This window comes from Larus michahellis, chromosome 1, assembly GCF_964199755.1.
Source record: "Larus michahellis chromosome 1, bLarMic1.1, whole genome shotgun sequence".
Taxonomy (NCBI): domain Eukaryota; kingdom Metazoa; phylum Chordata; class Aves; order Charadriiformes; family Laridae; genus Larus; species Larus michahellis.
The window spans coordinates 71,473,915-71,494,470 of NC_133896.1; the positions used below are offsets into that span (position 1 = coordinate 71,473,915).

At 37.2% G+C, this 20,556-nt stretch overlaps 1 protein-coding gene across 19 annotated transcripts in view; it reads left to right on the forward strand.

The window, feature by feature from the left end:
- Window positions 1-20,556, forward strand: part of PLEKHA5 (pleckstrin homology domain containing A5) — a 175,227-nt gene that overhangs the window by 63,641 nt on the left and 91,030 nt on the right. Inside the window, exon 4 of one of the 19 annotated variants that reach the window (XM_074585729.1) lies at window positions 19,464-19,600. The exons of the other annotated variants lie outside the window; for them this stretch is intronic. Coding sequence (XP_074441830.1) covers window positions 19,464-19,479 — 16 coding nt within the window. The 3' untranslated portion in view covers window positions 19,480-19,600. Of the gene's footprint in view, window positions 1-19,463; window positions 19,601-20,556 lie in introns of those variants that run through there. 19 annotated transcript variants of the gene reach the window in all.

The window sequence follows — 20,556 nt, forward strand, 5'->3', positions numbered from 1 at the left end:
TGTGGTTGTCTAGACCCAGACAGACACTTTTTCTTGGTTTTGTTTGAAAAATGTTCTTTCCACTTGAGTAGGTTAGCTGATAGTTAAGATGGAAAAACATAATGGCAAACAGATTTTGAATTGTTACATGTATCTGGAGAATGTAGCTTTATGTCGAAAAGGAATAAATTTTAGATATCTGTGATGGTCTGTGATTTGAAAGAGGCATTTTGAGGTATTATTTATAGTAAATCGAATTCAGGAAAGGTGCTTGTGTGATCATGCCATAACTGAGAAGAGAGCTGAAAGAGCTCGTGCATTAAGAGACATGATTGTGGAATTCTTTTTAGGATGTCAGAAAGTCTTGTGAAACTCAGCTGTATACAATTTACTGAAGAATTTATCATATTTAGTTAGAAACGTCAGTTACTTAAGTCAAAGCTTATAATAAAATCCATATAAAGTCTAGTTATAAGACTAAAAGTGAATAATATTACTTTCTGAAATAGTGGTGAGTTTGATATTGAGATTTAAAATGAACCTAAACATTATGCAAAACACCAGTCATATTAAAATGAGCTGCTTTGCTGGCAAGACAGGTGATCAAAGGTGTTCGTGTGTGAACTGTTGCTAAGAAGCTGTTTGAAAGGAGCAAAGATGTCTTAAGTATTCACCACCTGATTTCTTGATAAATGTATCAAAAGAAAAAAAACAACCACCAACACCAGCACCACCTCAGTCATCGAACACTTTCTGTCGTGTCTTCTAACTGTGTGCTGAGTTTACTGAAATGAATTTTATTCCTGTAGTACTCTCCTAGGGCTCATTAGCTCAGTCTTTATAGCAACATACAGAAGTTTGTGTGCGGTGTGATAACAAGGCTTTGGTTTGGATATCAATGGAGAAACTTTAGAAAAATGTTTCAGCTTCCAGGTCTGAAGTTTGATTTTAATCCAATACCAGCTTTGTCAGGTGCAGAAGAATAATTATTTTCTGGAAGTCCTATGCACGGGGTATATTTTCCTACTTGTGTATTAATTTATTTGTTTTTTTTCTTTCAAGAAATGTTTATTAGGTTGCAAATTGGCAAATTTATAGTCACTTACTATAAAACTTTCTTATGAAATGCAAAAATCTTAAAGATCAAATAGATATCATTTTAAAGGAACCCTTTCAAGTTCACTGAGAGAATTCTTTGCAAGTAGCATTTTGTATTAGTTTTAGAATCTAAGTATTTTGGTTTTATGTACTATTCATAGCCCGTTTGATTTCATTATTGTAGCTACAATTCGCAGGTCATTAAAAGAATAAAATACAGACTCATCAAAAGAAGGAACAAAAACTGTCTTGAAACTTCCTTAAGCTCCTCTTAAGAAGTTGTGCAGATGTCAAAGATAAGCAGAGGGATTTTTTTCCATGAACATTTGTCTTTTGGGGGAGAATATACCCACAAAAATTTAACTTCAGAGCAGACATTTTGAACTTACAAATTGTTGTCTAGCTCGAAGAAAATTCTCATAATTTGTGCCCAGCTTAATGGGATTTTGGGAAGCAAAAATGAATAAACTTGAAACAAGAAAATGGTGTTTAGTTCAGTTTTAATGGATTTTATTAGCAACTTCTTTTTCCCTTTCATCATCTATATGTGGAAACTGCAAACTACTGATTAGGTAGATAGATATAAATTTCTACAATTAATCTTTCTTCAATGGCTATTTTTCTTATCTATTAAACCTGCCTGAATGAAAATGTTTCTCACTTGGGAGGCAACTCTTAATGTTAGCAACATCTTGCATTTCAAAAATGTGTTGTATTTCTCCAGTCTCAATCTCTGCAGAAGTTCAGAGAGCAATAACAGAGCAAATGATGAGAAGTTAGGTGATGAGAGAAGATAAGCTTAGATAAAAATGTGAAATATGATTTAATACTCACTTCCTTTTTCTTTAAAGAGTTCATTAGCTGGCAAGGAAATACTGAAATTTGTACTAAGCAGCAACCTTTTCATTGCCTACTAGTAGACTCTAGAATTCATTTGAATTTTGCAACCTGGACAGATCTTGTAGCAAGGGTTGTTTTTTGGTATGTATTGGTGTAAGAAAACTTACTACCAAGGTATTATGTGATTAAAAATCAAATGAATGCAGTTAGTGTTACTTCTTTTTTATAGCAATGTAGTATTATCTCTGGAATATGAAATGGGATATTTCAGTTTGTTCATGCAAATCAGGTTTAACTGTGCCATAGCTCTATTGTGCATCTTGTCTTCTGGGTTTATGCCTGGAAGGAATTTCTGAAGTAAAAGTACTTCCTATCACATTGTGTGAGTTCAAAGGCAAAGGGCAAGGATGAATGTTAAAAAAATTATCTTAGCAAATATTTTGTTTTCATGCCAAGAGGATTTTCAAAGCCTAGCAGTGCAATGTGTGAGTCTTAGACTTCAAATCACTATGACTGAAGCTGCAGATTCTGATACTAAATACAAGCATTTTTGCATAAATACGAAAATCTCATTTTTAAGTTGGTTGTAGATATTAGTGAAGTTTAAGAATAATGTCTTGCTTCTCATTGTATTAACCTTTATCCACCGTACTAAAAGCAGAGGATTTGATATGTGCCTTCCAAATAGTAGAGTTTATTCCAAATTCAGTTAAGTATTTCTGCGCTTAGCTGTCGCGGAAACCAGGAGGTGGGCTGTCTTGGGTTTCATATAGCATCTTTTAAAATACAGCCTTTATAAAGTAGCCTGCCTAGTTTTGCTTTCAGCTTGAATAATAAGCAGGAAAGCATTTAAAAAAAAAAAAAACCCAAAAAAAACAACCAAAAGTGCCTGGGGCGTAGTTTTTGTCTTCCCACAAGAGGGGAAGACGTATTGTATTCACTTGAAAAAATGAATATACAATAAATATGGAAAGAGGCCTGTGAGACAGAGAAAATCAAAACATAGAAGACCTCTATACTACTCGTGTCTGTCTGTGGGTGAATTAAAAGATGTTAATCACTAAAGGGAAAGGGTTTGAATATCTGTGAGTTTTTTTACATAGGATTTTTGCATGTGAATAACCTGGCTTTTGATATTAAAATAAATTGTTTCATTAAGAAGCTAAACGGTTTCTTTACGTATAAAGAGATTTTTAAGTGGAGGTAGACTGCTTTGCAGCATAAATCACTTGTTAGACAGTTCTCTAGCCTTCCTTCTTGCCTCTCCCACCCCCCAAAAAAAAAGCTGCCTAGAAATCACCAGGTAGGATAATTCTTAAATTGATTTGGAGAATGTTTAACAGATTTGTTGTCTTTGATTTGTGAATTGTGCTGCTTGGTGTTCAAATCATATGCTATCCTGAAAAGGTTTTCAGTCTATTACAGTGTCATCATGTAATTATGTTGAAGCATATGATGATAGTGTTTAATCCTTAGGATGCCTTGCCGGGAAGTAATGCAAATAATTATCTGTGCATCGGTGCAGATTTAAAAAAACAAAACAAAACAAAGCCCACCCCCAAAAAATCAATACTGCTTGGTGCCTGTTTTGCGTATTCCAATTAATGATTTTGGATTTGACTTAAAGTTCTGAAATTGTTTGGAAGTAGGCCATCTCATGCTGAGTTGAAGCATCAGGCCATTTTAAATTAGATACCGAGCATGCTCACATCAAGTACCCACTCTTTTAGATTTTGCAGTGTGTGTCTCTGTTCCCCGTTAGTAGAGCTGTCATTCAGCTGAAGTAGAGGAGAGCACAGCATGCCCTTTTGTCATCTTTCTATCACTGCACGTATGATTTCTCTTGGAACTGGAAACTTGAGATGTGAGACAAGCCTTGCTGTTAGATCACCAGTGTTTTTGGTGAGTTGATATTCATCTCTTTCTAATGTCTTTAGATACCTCAGATAAAACTCAGCTTCATGCTTATCCCTTATTCTCTGATAATGGTATCTATTTGAAATGTCTCTGCTGTCACTCAATTCAGTAAAATTATTCTGGTATGTATGTATTAATTTCTTTACTGAAAAAGAATTGCTTTTTTAACAGGAATGCTAGGCTGTTTCGCTCAGAAGTCAAAAAAATAGGCATATATCTTTTTTATTCTGACTTCAAATTAGCTAACTATTCTAAATATAGCAACAGTTCCTCGACCATCTCTTCTCAGTCATTTCTCATTTTCTTTATGTTCTTAGTAAATTGGTTTAAAACTAGGTTGTTTTATGTATCTAATATTTTAGAGGGAGCTTGAGTAGTCTTGCGAAAGAGATTTATGTAAGACAATGCTGAAAGATATTTGGTTTCAGTACAAATTGCTAAGCGGTGTAATTTAACTGTTGTCATCTGTTAATTTTGCTGATCCATGTATTTTCTTCTTTAAACAACTAAGAAACAGAAAAAGGCATCTCCTAGTTCTTTGTTGCAATTGAGATAGGTAGGATATAATAGGAATTTCTGAACACATTAATAGTTTTTGTAATAGCTACAGTGAATGTTTGATACGGCTTAACATTTAACTAACTTCTGATTAACTGTGGGGAGGCCGACTTATGATTCGAAGTATTATCAAAGCTTAGTTCTTGCACTTGACTTAAAAAGCTTATTTTCCTCCAAGAGTATCTGCAAAATATAACTTTTAAATTCTTTAATGTAAACTATTTAATTTATAGCAAAAAGACAGTTAACAGTATATTTCTAAAACATCTAAACTTGGGTTGTAAGAAGCAGTGAGTGAATTGATAAACTCTGACACCACCCACCCCCCAAAAAAAGTTGGTTCCTAATTGCACTTTTCTCCCAGTGAATAAGGATGATTTAAGGTCATGATTTAACTTCATGTGCTCTTTTTAAGGTTTCAGTTGTGACATACTAGAGTTACTTCCTAAAATATAGTTCATCACGGGATTGAGGTTTGAGATCTTAATTATAAAACATTCACATATATTTTTGAGCTGGGGACAGTTGTTTGTTTTTATGAGCAGATACTCTTCATCCTATTGTGATTGTGCAGATATACTTTAAATAGTCTTCTGGATGAAAGATTTGGAGTACAATGGGATAAACTGCCTGTCAGTGAATTCACTGAGCCTAACAAAAGAGATTCTTGCTAAACATAACCCCTGTTATGATTCCGATTGACCTGATTCATAGGAGTAAAATCAATAAACCCATAAGCTTCATCATTGTCTTGACAGTCCTGGTGTGAAGGAAGAGAGGACGGAGAGTGGTGTGCGTGAATCTTAAGTATTTGAAGATTGGTTTGCTTGACCCCCTGATACAGGGTTCTCAGGGAAATGATCCAAATGGGTGTAATAGTTAAGATTTTTTGTTAAAGCCCGAGGATAATGCATTTAATTGAGGCCTTGCTGTGGCAAAGGGCTGTCATAACCCATCAGAAAACCTGCACTTTGGCTGCCAAAACAGGATTCTAGTGTGCGGCTCTGATAAATGATGAGAGAGAGACAGCGAGGGGTAACTGCAAACCTCTGTTGTGCAAAATATATTACTATGCTGACTTGTTATCTTCAAAGCATGTTATTTCTAATACTAAGTTTTTGCTCTTACAACTAGAATATGTCGTTTGATAATGGTAGTGCCTTCAGGTGCCATGAGCTGTTTGTCTCAGAGATCTGGAAAATGCTACGAAGCCATACAGATTTGCCATAGGACAGTTTCCGGATGAACAGCAAACCTAGAAAACTTAAGACCTTATAGGAAGGGAACAAAGAGGTAGGTAAAGACTTATGTTAGTGGCTGCAGAGCAAGCAATGGGAATGGCAATGTAAGAGGAACAGTGTTATGAAAGGTAAACACGTGCAAAGTTGCATTTAGCTGTTTTGGCAGTGTTCCTTTATCACTATGAGCATTTCAAAATGTGGGATTTTTGGTTTAGGTTGCTGAAGAAGTTTGAACTTAGTTATTAACTAAGAGTAGAAGTATAAAAAGTCAAATTTTATAGATTTTGTAAGGGAACAATTGTTAAACTTGAGGAAAGCAGAAATTTGCAAGTGTTAAACATCTCAAGTTATTTTTATAACCTTGATCTTGTCTATTTTACTCTTCAAAATAATGTTTGTCCTTTCCTTTGAAGTAAGTGCTGACTCTGGTTAGTTTTCCAAAACGAGGAATTCTTATAGTTATAAAGGTTAACTTAAGTTTTACAGGCAAGATACTATCTACTCTGCAATGCTACTCTTGTCTATACCCATTTTATTATGTGTATAAGTCCACTTTTGGTCATGGGTACCATGCAGAAAAATGCGCCTTGTGTTTATGATCTCAATGGTGATTGCACATAAATAAGTGAATTTGAGACCTTCGAGAACCTGACACCCTTCTATTACCTTTTTGTTTTGCTGTAATTTTATTGTGTTAGTCTTGTTACTTTCTTGAAATATATGTGTGTGTGTGTATACACACACAAAATATGCAGAGGGTGAATTTGTATAAGGGCTGCTGGTTGTATAAGCTTATTCAGAATGTGCTTCAGTTGCACTCAATTGAGGAGTAAAATGCAAAACAATAGTTTTATTCCATTTCAAATAATGTTATGATTCAGTCATTTTACACATGCCAGTCATCAGCAGGATTTTATTTTATTGTGGATCAATATATTGTAAAGTGCAGTAAAATACCAGAATGTAAGGCTTAAGTTTTTATGACTCCACTATGGAGACCTGTTTTTCAGACTTTCAGAAACTGTAGGTCTCTGGAAGGATATTTGAGGTGCCCATTCATGTGACCCACAGTGCGAGGCATGTAATTCACCTTGTTCAGTTATTTTTTGAAGAGGATGAAAAAATGGATTCCGTTTTTCATGTGAATAAAAAGTTACTGACTTGTGTGGCGTTTCCATTAGGAGAGCAGTATACCCCTAAAATGTGGTAATGACTTCAGTCATTTTGAGGAAGCACTGCTGCTGAAATAATGTTTAAATAAAATTTGTGCTGCTTGATTTTTTTTTTAAAATACAAAAGTTTGTATGGAAATAAGGAAAAAAACATCAGAAAATGATGTGGAAGTTAGGGATGTGGGGTGAAGTGGAGCCTCTTGTATAGATATCATTTAAGCTTCCTGCCAACTATTTTTTGAATTATTAAAATCTTCTGGACAGTGAAGGCTCAGTCTTTTTCCATTCACATTGTCTTCTAAATGAAAGATTTTACTACTGCTGACAATTCCGCATACTCAGTTCATGTGCCAGATGGAGAGCCTGTGACAATTTTAGGCTGAAGGTTGTATCTAAAAATCTTGTCAGCATTCTGCATCAAATCTTGACCCATTTTAGACAGTATGCTACAATCCAATACTTTCAAGAGAATAATGCCGTTTTTCAGGGTTTTGTTTTTTTTTTAGAGTGGAGGAAGGAGTGGAACTATGTTTCACAAGCATGATCTAAATTTACTCTTCCAAATGAAAAAAAAAAAAAAACAACCAACCAACCCAACAACTGCACACCAGTACTCATTTAAAATAATTGGATGCAATGTCAGCATTGGGTCTGAGATTTTGTGAAAGAAAGCATTATTAGTTCTTTCTATATGCATGTAGTATAAGTTGAGAAACAGATTTATTTAAATGAAAACTTAAAATGTTTTAAATTGTTTTATTTTTAAAAAATCTTCAGCTTGTTTGTACCAAAAGAATGGAAATGGCAAGGAGTTGGCTAAGTCCTGGCTGAATGAGATGAGAATTGTCTCTATTTTTTCAGTACAATGAGGTTTAAAATAGGTATTAGATACAGTCCTGTGAATTTTGGCAGATTTTAGTGGTGAAATACCAAATCATTGCAATACAATATTGAATAGGTATTTAGTGGAAATGTCTATCAATAAAAATTTAGAAAAAGATTTTATATAAAGCAAGTGTGGAGACCTTTACTTTTCCTAAAAGACAACCAAGCATAAAACATTCCCTTTTGTAGGTCAGAATTTCTATCCCCTCAAAAAAAAACACAGGGAAGAGAAAAGGGGAAAAACAAAAAGAAAAAAAGTACAGGAATGTTTCTCAAAATAGTACATAAGTTTTAATTTTTTCCATGTGTTTTCAGCACAGTACAACATCACTTGCCTTATGTATGTGCATGCATCCGTATTTTTAAGAGAATCTGGAATACTATTTTATGCTCCAGAGAACATCAACATTTGAAATGTTTTTAGGATATTCGGTCTTACGCACTCTTCAGTACAGGAGGCAATAACTTAGTATTGAAACATCTCAGTGGCTTTAAGAAAACTAGAATTGCATTATGCATTCTTAAAACTAATCTGAATTTAGTGGGAGTATATGCTGTACAGTAACTTATTTGTTTCAAAGACAGTCACAAATTTATGCTCTTCCAAAGCACGACCATCGAGAAAAAAGAATGAAAAGTTTAAGTTTTATGCACTTATGTATGCAATTCATATCTTGTGATACATTCTTGTCCAAAAAACCTCAAACACCGAAACGTGTTCTACAGTTTCCCATTTATACAGAAATGATTAATTTAATCAGTATTTCAGTATTTAAAGTTTATTCACAAATTTATCTGTCTGTATTTGTATTTCAGGTGCTCCCTTTGCATCTTTTGCCTTTATATAGAATAATGTGTGCAGTTTTTTTCCAGTGAATTACATAGTCGACATAACCATGTTAGTAGATAATCTCTCATTTACATTAAAATTAACATATGGGAATTAAATAAAGACTTTTTAATCAGTGAAAACATGGTGTTTGATGACAAAACTAAGTAACACTCGTAGTGGAATAACCTTCAAGGTTTTAACAAAACAATATTTGCTATAGCATCTTTTTACAGAGTTCTCTTTTTTGTGTGTGTATGTTTGTTTTTTTTGGTTTGTTTTTTTTTTTTTTATTAGGCCAAATCAAGTGTGACCTGTGATTAAGTTAAAAACAAAAAATGGCCGTATTGCACTATTTCAAATTGTGCCAATTCTTTATGACAAGGTGTGTTCAGCATATAATGAAGGGAAAAACGTTCTGACAAACAAGAAATGAGAAAAGGTTTTCAGAACAGTCATGAAGAAACAGGAGACCAGTACAATTTTGAACAATTTTACTAAACAGAAATCTGTCTGATATAAGTCATTGTATCTTACCTGGGAAACCTAAAATAGACTTTTTCTTTGTTTTTTACTGTTCTGATAAATAGTATAAAACTTTATTTTTCCTCCTGGAGAAAATAGCCTGAGATACCAAGGTTGGCATATCCTAGCGGAGAAAGAAAAGGCATGACTTAAACAATGCCATTTTCTGTAATGCCATCTGTTTCATCCCACACTGCCCAGTATATTTGTTTTCTCTGTGAGCAAAGAAAAGACAGATATCTTTAGTAGCCTTCACGTTGAGGCTGTCAAAATAAGTACTTTAGTGCTGCTTCTGAAAGTATCTCAAAGTACAGTGTGGTTCTAAGTCATAATGTGTTTCCTGAAGAGGCAGCTCCGGTTACCTGTCTGGTAAAGTCTGGCTGCTCCTCAGTGGATCACAGCAAGGCCCATGCGAGGCAGGATCTGCACAGAGGATGAGGGAAAGAGAAGGTGGCATGAATCAAAGAAAATAATTGCGTCATGGGATTTTACCAGATCATTAAAATTATATCCTAAAGCGTATCTTACAGAAACATCTGTAAGATGTAGCTGGTTACACATCAAGAGGGAAAGGAAAACCAGCTACTGAACGGCTTGCTTGAGCCCTTTGGAGTACTCCTGATGCTAAGCAGTTCAGACTTTTCTTAACTGCTTTCTAGACCTAGTGAGTTTGATTTTTTAAAACTGGTACTTGATAGGTTTAGGCTGAATTTAATTTCTAACTGCTTCAATGATCGGAATAGGTTGAGAACATTCCCCACAACCTGCCGTTACAGCATTAGTATCTCACAGTTCAGTTGCATTTGGTTGCTTTAAAGATGGGGAGTATTTTATATCATGATAGTACAGATTGGAAATGGAAACAGAGGCTTACTTAACCAAGGTCACGTAGAAAGTTCTAATGAAGCAGAAAGTGAAGCCAAAGGGCATATCCCTGATGCAATTAGCTTGATGTTGTGATCCCTGTATGACTGTCAGTGAAATACCTCAGGTACTGAAATACATGTCAGTGCAAATCTGCACCTGCCCCCATAGGAATAAAAGCCACATTGCTCCAGAGAAACTTTTTGCTCATGAGACTGGACTGGTTTTGAGATTTTTAGCTACCAGCTTTGTGTTATCCCATCTAGAAATTCCACATCACTCACAGCCTGTTCTAGTGTCTTAACATGGGACTGCTCTGTAACATGATAAATTTAAGGTCCTTCGTCAACTGGGGATCCTAAGCACTAAGGTATTCTTCTCATTGTGTTCTGCAGTGGTTCTCATTTGCAGGATATATTCAGATTGATAATTTGATCCATTGGATGCGATTTTTTTTTTATTTCATTAGCATGTCTGCGTTGAAATCAAGTAAGAACAGTTTCGATTTTGTTTTAACAGAGCTATTAAATATATTAATCAGTGTGGGACTTCAACAAAATTAGAGTTATTTAATTTCTTCATTATTTTGTTATGGTGACACATCTATTAGAGCAGCAATGTGTCATCTTCTGACAACCGTGTTGAAGTGATGTTGGGAGATTCTGACTGCAGTGCCCTCCTCCATTTTCATATAAAAATTTCTGCAAACTTCTACTGCAGCTGTGTAAATCTGGGAAAAAAGTCTGAGAACTATATATGAAAGAGTAATAACACAGCAGTCAAGGGAACAGAAGCTAAGAAATGTTGGAGTCACTGCAGTGTGAGTGCATGGGGGTGTGTACATATGTGTATAGATAAGCCTAGCCAGTACTTCACATTAACCACCACTGCCTTGTAGTTTCTCTAACACGTCTAGACTTTTCTATTCCAGAAAGCACTTTAGCTTCCCAGGCTGATTTTTTTTAATTCTCTTGTTCCCTCTATAGTTTTATTTAAAAGGTTAAACAGAAACGGTAGAGCTGTTTTCTTGAAAGACAATAGAAGAAAAATATTCTTAGTAGTTTTAAAGTGTTTTTCAGCTGGTTCACTGCAAAGCTCTGATATCCCTGTAGCATTGAGGAAAAGTTTACAATTTAGAAGACTGGACCCTTTTTCAGTGAAAAACATTCAGTCTGTCTGCAAATAGTGTATACACTTTCTCTTTTTAACTTGTGGGACCTCTTGCACACATCAATAGCATGCTTACTGCTAAAAATCGAGGCATTGTGACTGGTGAATACACTTGCAATTGTCTACAGCTTTCTCTTATGGAATGAACACAGAAGTTTAATTGAAGAATTACAATAACAAGTAATAATAATGAGTAAGACCCTGCTGCTGAATCTGCTGAAGACAGTAGATTCCTTTGCTGAGTCTGTTTACATCACAGCCCTTACTCTGGAGGCAGAAATTATAATTTACAGATGTTACGGTTTAAAGTTACGGACAAGTAACTCTAGCACGTCATCTGTGTTAGAAACAGAACCCAAATACATAGAATAAAGAAGCTTCTAGCTTTTAACTATATGATCTTTCAAAGTGTGCCAAATTCTTTATGACTCTGGAGATGGTTACTGGTAATTCTGTTTCTGTCACAATATTAAATTCAAGTTTTCTGACAGGCAGTATTAATTTGTGTAGCCAATAGATGTGGATCATCAGAATTTATTCTGCAAAGAACTGAACTGTTTGGAACATGAGTCTTCATATAATTATTAGAAAAAGGTGTCTTCTCAGTCTTGAGTACTGAATATTTGATATCCCAATTATTTTTGAGTTATCAAAATGACTGACCTAACAGTATTTTGTCTGATGCACCTCGGTGGAATGCACTCATGGAAACCGTGCTAGTGAAGGTAAACAGCTGCTGTGCACTGGTATGAACACTTCAAAAATCATTAAAAGAGAGTGGGAGAAAAATTCTTACAAAGCTATTTCTTGCACTGTCATCCTAATCCTCAAGGAAAGGCTGCAGAGTGCATTTGAAAAACAAGCATAGGAATGAAATTCAGAAATCTATTAGATCTTAAAACTCATTAATTGTGTGGGTTTATACCACATAATTTTCTTGTCCACTTCAGCTAATCCCATCCCATGTTAGCACCTTCTCCTTCAGGGGCAGAAAAAAGGAATTTAATAAAAATTTAACAAATCTCACTCTTCTTTGCTGGACTGTAACGCCTTTTCTTCTCAACTAGTCTGATAAACATACCTAATCTCAGTTCAGCATGATGGTTTTCAGGTTGCCTGTATGGGTGGGCACCGCTGCCTTTATTTCAAGCTTGAACCAATAGCTTTTGCTTTGTAAGCTTGTGTTTCCAGCATTGTCAGTAGATGTAACAAAAGATGCTGATCCTTATGTAAACTTTGCCTTGCTGGCTTCAGTGCTGCTTGTAGTAATTCTAATACCAACATTTGACATGATTACTCCGTGCAGATAGCTGACAGAACATACTCTTTCAGTTCATTGGTTGGGTTGGTCAGTTCATTGTTTTGTTCCTCAGAAAAAATATAGGATGTCAAGGCTGGCTAAAACCACTTTATGACAGTTCAAGGGCTTTGACTTAATTGCACATAAGAACCTCCAAGTATGCAAAAATAATGAAGGTTATTATTTCTTTGTGTTAAAAGTAAAGGGGCGGTCCAGGAATCCTTGGAAATAAGAGGAAAAATACCAACCTAGAAGTTCTTTAGATGCATTTTAAACCATAGAGATTGTAACATCCTTTGGGGCTACACTAACCTATTAGATAAATGTGTAATGTTCACACAAACTCAAAGCTAAGTATATTAAAAGAAGTGCAGCATGTATCTGGTTTTCAATACCTGTGTTGGAGAATTTTTGGATTGCTTAAAACCTCTGGTAAATTTAAGAATTAAGTTTTAAGATACCTTTCTTAAGCTGTACTTACCTGACGTAGGTTGAATTTGGACCAGTGAGATTTGATAATTGATTTTCTTCAATACACTGTTCAAAGTCTTGCGTTACTGTTTTAGACCTTCAAATGTGCGTTCAATACCTCACCTCATTCAGTGTGTGAAATAAAAAAGCCCTGGGGTTCTTTCTTGTCATTCCTTAAGGTTACTGAAGATGACTGGTAAGTAGTCACAGGATTTTTCATTTCGAAAGTGACGCAGGATGTCACTTGTCCAATCTCTGGCCCAAAGCAGGGTCAGCTCTCAGCTGCAACCAGGCTGCTGAGGGATTTGTCCTGTATGGTCCTGAGAGCCCCCAAAGATGGAAACTCCGCAGAGTTTCCCTGTGTAGCCCCTCTGGGTAACCTGGCCCACCACCTGACTGTCCTGCACGAAGACGTTTTTCCTCATGTCTGCTGTGAACCTCTGTGGTTTCCATCCATGTCTGTTGTCTCTCAACCTCTGGCCATGCTCCACCGTGAAGAGCTTGGCTTCATTCTCTTGATACTTTCCTTGTGGCTACAGTCAGGCGGCTGTTAGAGCCCCCAAAGCCATCTCTTCCTCAGGCTGAGCCAGCCCAGCTCCCTCAGCCTCTCCTCACCGGGTAGGTGCTCCAGCCCCTGGCCATCTTGGTGGCCCTCTGCTGAACTTGTGACACTTTATCAATCTCTTCTTTCTATTGGGAGCTACAAAACTGGACACAGTCTTCCAGGTATGGTCGAACAAGCGCTGAGCAGATCCCTCCCTTCCCGTGATCTACTGGCCGTGTCCCTGTGATGGCTGCTGGCTGTCTCTGCTGCTGGGGCAGGGCTGGCTGGTGCCCAGCTGCCGCCCCCCAGGCCCCGGGGCCTTTCAGCAGAGCTGCCCCCCAGGCAGGCAGGCCCTGGCCCGTGTGGCTGCCGGGGATCGTCCTCCCCGGGGCAGGGCTCTGCCCTCGGCCCTGCTGGGTGTCACTGGGCTCCGGGCGGCCCCTTCCTCGGCCTGTCTGGGTCCCTCTGGATGGCAGCCCCTGCCCCCAAGTGTATTCAACCATTTCCCCCCCAAACTGGTGTCATCTGCAAACTTGGTCTAATGAAGGCTCCTGTCCTTCTCTTTTCTGTTTCCCATTTGAACTTCAAGTTCTACCTATTGCATACTTGAACCCATCTAGCCGACTTGGCCATCTCTTAGCATTAATCCAGCCAGATCATGATCTCCAGTGAAATCTTTAGTCATCGCACTGGACATAAGCTTTGATGTCATTCCCTGAAATTTATCTGGGTTTGTGCCACCGGCTTGCTTGCTGCTGAGCCTTCCCTGGAGTATGTAGTTTGTAAATTGAAAACAAGTTCGTTAAAGGGTTGCCACAGCAGAGTACCTACAGCGTTGCTTATTAACAACTGCTAACATGCAAATGTTTGCTTAGTTAGAAAACAGTGCACACCACTCTTCATCAAGCTTTTCCTAATTTGTCAATATCCCTGATGGAAGTTTGGAAATGTTACTGTGTTAATGTTAGTGGACCATTCTTCTGTTACACAGTTGCTAAATTTTGTACTTCTATTAAAGGGTTACTACACACCCATTATGATGTTTCCATGGCTGTTGGCTTCCGCCTGTTGATTTCATATTTTTAAGACTCTTAGATTAAAAGTCACTTTTCATAAGTGGTATACAAATTTTACATAGAGGTCAGTTAGTTTTTCAATGAGGGTAAATTGCGTATTAGATGTCACTAATATAAGCCAAAAAGATTTGAAATAACATAATTTTGCAGTCAGTCTTTGAATGTAGAAGACTGCTACTTACTTGTGTGTTTACTGTATCTAAGGTTTATCCTCAAAGCTACACTAAATGTCAGAATTTTTTTAAATGCTCATTGGTTCACCTTTCAGAAAATACTATTGTTCCTATGCTCACTTTTTAAAGAACTTTTTGAAGCTGATGAGAAGGGATGCATCAGAATGCTGATAAGAGCAGGCAAGTGATATCTGTGTGGCAGCAGCCTTCTGTGAGATTTTTTTTAACAGAAGATTGCTACTAATACTTCTATCAAAAGTATTTTTATTTCTAAAGATTTCTATCATAACTTGAGAAAATGGGTGTCAACTTTAGGGTTATACATCAATTTAAAATCTGTTTTCATTAACTACTTCATATTTATCAGTTCCTAAAACTTTTTTGCATAGATATGGGTTGAAGATGAATGTTGATTTAGACTGTTTATTTTTTGAAGAGAAAAAGTCATCTTTAAATACTAGAAATTATAGGTTCAGAGAACCTTCAAGAACAGTACCGTGATGCTGCTTTAATGTCTTCCTTCTGGATTAATTTCTTTTACCACTGGAGGGAGCAGAAGATTGTCACAGGCTTCACTGAATGGAATAAGAGCATTTATCTTCTGTTTCAGAAGGTTCAGGTCTTTGTGCTGAGCTGTGAGAGACTGTGGGTCCTTCATGTCTGGCACATGCTTGAAAATCTGTTTTGCAGTGAATAAAATTCCTAGATAATTAGGCTTCGTGGTTGCTTTTTTCTGAAGAGTTACACTCTGAATTTGGACTGGATTAAACATCAAGCATATTTTAGAAAAGGAAGGGAAGAAAATATCCTCTACATTATTAGTAGTATGAAGAGTAGATTGTGTCTGGCTTAAGTAGAGTGCTAAAATTCTTCTCCAAAACTTTTGTTGCAGCTGTGCCTGAACACAAGCTCTCTCTCCGCATAAGAGTGCAATCTAAATGACTACATCACTTGGATTGGGATGCAGTTTGCTTTAGTAGAAGATGCTGTAGCTGAGAAATGTATTATTTATTTTTTTTAATTAATAAGTGCATGGCTGTTGCTTTAACCAGACATTTGTCTTAGTCCTGGTCTTCCGGAAGTAAAGCTAAAAATACTCTTTCCTTCCTCTAAAAGCATTGGAAAGGAGGAAACAAATTCATTTTCATGGTTTCTTGCCACTTTAATTGCATAGAATCAAAGGCCATATGCATGTAGGGTACTATAAACATGTTATTCTACAAAGACTAGCAACTCTAAATGCTGACTCTTTATTCCCAAGCTTATTTAAGGTTCTCTGTCAGTGTTTATATGTCACTGTAATTGAGAAGAAGTGTCCCACAGGCTGTTGAGGTCTTGCATTCCCTGCTAGGGTTGTCGGGCTGGTAATGTTCATGCTGCTTGCAGGTTCTTTTACGTACCTTTAACCTGTTTGATGTTTGGGCCAGAACAAGACGTTCCAGTTGCAAGCCAAGGTTGGGCTTTCCCTTTGGAAAAACTTGTTCCGTCTGTTCTGCCAACAGCAAGCAGTCAAAATTCCTGCTTCAAAAGTCATTAATGTTTTTGTTCATGGTGCATACAGCTTCAACTAAGCAGAACAACCTTAAAGAAATGCTAGAGCAACACATCAGTGCTTTCAGTCACAGATTTATAGCAATTTTGTAGATACAGCAGAAATAGCAGAAGACAGCCAGTAAGTCCCGGAGCATACCAGCAACCTGGGTTTGGTTGCAGTCAGGACCAGTGATGTCTTTCCTATAGGGTCATTTGTTGTTCCACCTCTTCTTCCCTGTTTTGTCAGATATAAGCTGCCTCAAGGCCCTTCCCCCGCACTTTTTTTTTTTTTTTTTTCTTAGTAGGACATTCGGTTATAAGTTATTTTCTGACTGGTGTCTGAAACAGCTATGGATTCTTATTCTAGGAATATAACCACCTGAGGATGCTGACTGAGCTGGCAGATGTCACTGTGAGACTTTTTTATCAGCATGGATAAACATGATGACTTGAAAAAGGCAAACATTACTGTTTTCAAAACAGGAGCATGAAAGATAATCCAGAGAACTAAATACTGGTCAGCTTCACCTCTTTCCCTGGGAATATTACAGAGCAAATTCTCACAGAAACTATATCTAGGCCTGTGAAGGACTGGAAGGTAATTGGAAACAGCCGGCATGTGTGTATCAAGGAGAAATCTTGCTTGACCAACCTGACTGCCTTCTACGGCGACTTCAAGTGAGGGGGAAAACAGTAGAAGCCACTTAGCTTTTAGGAAGGTTTTTGATGTAGTTTTGTGTAGTATCCTTGTCTCCAAACAAGGGGGTATGGATTGTATGAGTGGACTACAAGGTGGGTGAAAAACTGATCGCACCATTGGGCTTAAGGAGTAGCAATAAATAATTTGAAGTTTTAAATGAGTGGCTGTTTACAAGAAGTCTTTCTTGTAGTTAATAATGGGGCTGAAACTCTTTCAACGCTCATCAGCAAGTTGGGCAGTGAGGCAGAATGCACCATCAGCAAGTTCCTGGATAACACCACCCTTGCTGCAGGGCAGGGTGGTCATTCACAGGGACCTCAGCAAACTGGAGGAGCGAGCAGATTGGAACATGCTGAAGTTCAGCAAAAGCAAATGTGCAGGTGGAGGAGCAGCATCCCAGAAAATGGCATGTGGTTCCTGGTGGGCAGCAAGCTCTTAGTGTTATGCTGTAATGGTGATGAAGGCTAACCACATATTGACCTGCCTTAGCAAAAGCAGTGATTATTCCCCTTAATTCATCACTTTTTGAGACTGTATCGGGAATAATGTGTCCAGTTTTGATCACATCAGCATGAGAGAGAGAAACCTGAGTGAATCCAGCACTAGCATGGCTACGGGGCCAGGACGTGACCTACAGGAAGAAGCTGAAGGGGTGTGTTTAACTGGAAGAAGGCAAAAGAAGGGATGTAATTGCAGTCTTGCATTACCTATGTGGGCTTTATAGAGGAGATAGACTCTCCTCATAAGCGCGCAAAGAAAGGGCAAGAGGCAACGCCCATAAATTGCAATAAAGTGTGTTCTAAGAGGTTAATATAAAATTAAATAATAATAGTATTTAAAAAAAAAAAAAAATAAACCACAAAGCTGTTGGGCACAGAGAGGCTATGGAATCATCATTCTTGAAGATTTCTGAAAATCAAGTGGACAAGGGCGTTTGCAACCTGATCTGGTATTGAATTTATCTCTGAGTGTGGGGTTGAACTTGATGACCACCAGGGGTCTTGTCCAACTTACATTTTTGTTGGAGTCTCATTTATATGGAAAATCTTTTTTACTTAAGGTTTTTATATAGCATAGCACTTATCCCGAGACTTTCCATAAGACAGCCTGTTGCATTCATCAGAAGCACATTTCCTAAACCAGATGTCTAAAGGCCTTAATAATAACATGAATGTAAAGCCCTGTATTCTGGGGAAAATATAGGTAAGGTTGCCAAGTGGTCATCTGTACGTATGTACCCAGAGCAATTTTATTTTGCCCTGCTCCTTTGACCAGGTTATGTTGTTTTGTCTTTATATTGGCTTGACTGAAAAACAAAATAATTTTTCTTACTTGAAAATAGCAAACTAGGTTTACTGGAACAGTCCATAAGTCTCTAGGGGTTCCTATGCTTAACAGTGACAAATTGTGACCAGTTTTCATGCTCCGATTTAGATTTTCAGGACCGATCTCGACTATCTTACATTTTTATGATACTAAACTATTTGTTTAAAATTATAGTGCTTCAGTACTGGATGCTATCTCAGTTTGCAGGCCATTCAGAAGTGGAGAATTAGCTTTTTGCTGTGAAGTAACTATTTTCATTTTTCACTGAAATAAAAAAATGGGAAATAGCAGAAAGGTGGTGTAATTTAATACTAAGTTTTTCTCTCGTTCAAAATTAACCCTTACCTGATGATAAGCTACCATGTCTTGAACCTGGTAGTTCTTCTTTCTTCCAGCTGCATTGGTCCTGCTTGTCTTTGCCTTCAAACATCATGTGCTAATGTTTTATCAAATATTAACTCTGAAATCAGGGCTGGAGACTATTAAAGAATCTCAGATCCTTCTGGAAATAGCACAGCTCTTACAAAGAGAGGCATTAATGCCACGGAACTAACAGGAGATTAATTACTTCTATAAAGCTTATCGTGTGCTAACAAAAAAGGAGGAAAAGACTGCCAACTTAATTTCAAGCAGTGGATCAATTTTGTACGTGAAATGTGCAAGCAAGCGAGAAAGGGAAGCATAGTCTCTAGTATTGACCACTTAATACGTGACTGATGGTAAAACTCTTCAATTTTCCAATGATTTCTGGATTGTTAATTTTCAGGGTCAACTCTGATATTCCATACCTTTCTGGAAGCACCTCTGCTCAGGTTTTGCACGCCGTACTTTTGCCTTTCTAAGTATGACAGGTAAAATTGTTTCAAAGTAGGTCACTTGCCTTAAGGGTTAGCACTGGTGGATTTTGAAGCCAACCTCTTTCTGACACAGAAAAGTTGTATGATCTCACCTAATTTTAAAACTCTTTATTTCCAATTTACATGCCTTGGAGAACTTTTATCTGTTTGTTCTAGCCTCGAGCATTACTTACCTTTCCTAGTGTTTTATCTGTCCAGATTAGAATCGTTTTTATGTAGTGTAGTCCTGTCCTACTTCATACTGCTTGTCCAGGTGAGGCTTATTCCTGTAATCTTCTCTCATAGAGTGGATGGTCATATTGGGAAACCTTTATTTTCGTTCTGGTTTAAAGTAATAGGTATAATTAACTGACATAGGTATGCCACAATTATATTCTGATTCTGCTGTCTTTCAACCTTTCTCAGGTTATGGACTCATTAAAAAAGGGACAAAAAAAAGGTCAGTGGGAATTGCAGACTTCTCCATGTTTTACCATGGAGATAGCCGCAGGACACAGAGGTAGAGATCTCATGTTAGAACCATCTGCGTGCATACAGGATGCCATTCACGTTCTTGTGTATTTTTTAACAGATATTTTGTTAGTTAAGGGTGCCACCTTATATTTGTACTCCTGAATTTTTTCCACCATTGTTGCTCCTTCCTCTTGGTTATCCATTTCTTTCTGTATGAAACTCATCTGTTTCTCATATTTTATCATATATAGCTCATACGTCTGATGATGCCCCTCGGCTTTGTCACCAGCATACCTCATTGCATATGCCTTTCTTTTTAGTTTATAATGAAAACACTAATTTTAAGTTAGTTCTCTTAACAGGATTGGAATCTGGCAGTAGTTTTCTGTGCATCAGTTGATTCCTGATTTTGCACTTGGCTTCTTCCCTGCCCCAATGGCAGCCTGTTCCCATGCATTTATTTCTGTGAGTTCATTCTGCCTCCCAGCTCCCACGGTTGATACTGTTGACATTGAAAACCGAGGAAGAATATTACTCAGGTTTTGGTCCCCATCCCGGCTAACTCCCATTTTAAGCCCTTTTTGACTGCATACCAGTTTTGGGTTGTTTGTCGGGTTTTTTTTTCTAGTCCTTGTTCTTTCTATCAGAAGAGTGGTTTTAGTGTCTAACTTGAGTCACCATTTCTTTACTTTGAAGGCCTGTGTGTTCTTTTTGGTTTTTTTTTTATTTATCCTTTCCTTTAAATTTCTCAACTTACTCATGCTGGATCGTTATTAAAAAGTTTTGATTTATTTTGTGAATTTTGAACTTTTTGCTGCAAGATTCTTCTCTTTATAGGTTACAGATAAATTTGCTAATTATAATGTCAAAAAATTTCAGGCCTCTTCTGTACTGGAAGGCTTGCACTGCCCTCGCTCTAGTTGACTGAAGGCAGTGCTTTCCCACACAGTGCCCCTGTTGATTACTAACCAACTCTAGATTACCATACTGTTGGTTCAGGGCTGTTGAAAATCTGTGGGCTGTCATATTTAAAAATGTGTGATGT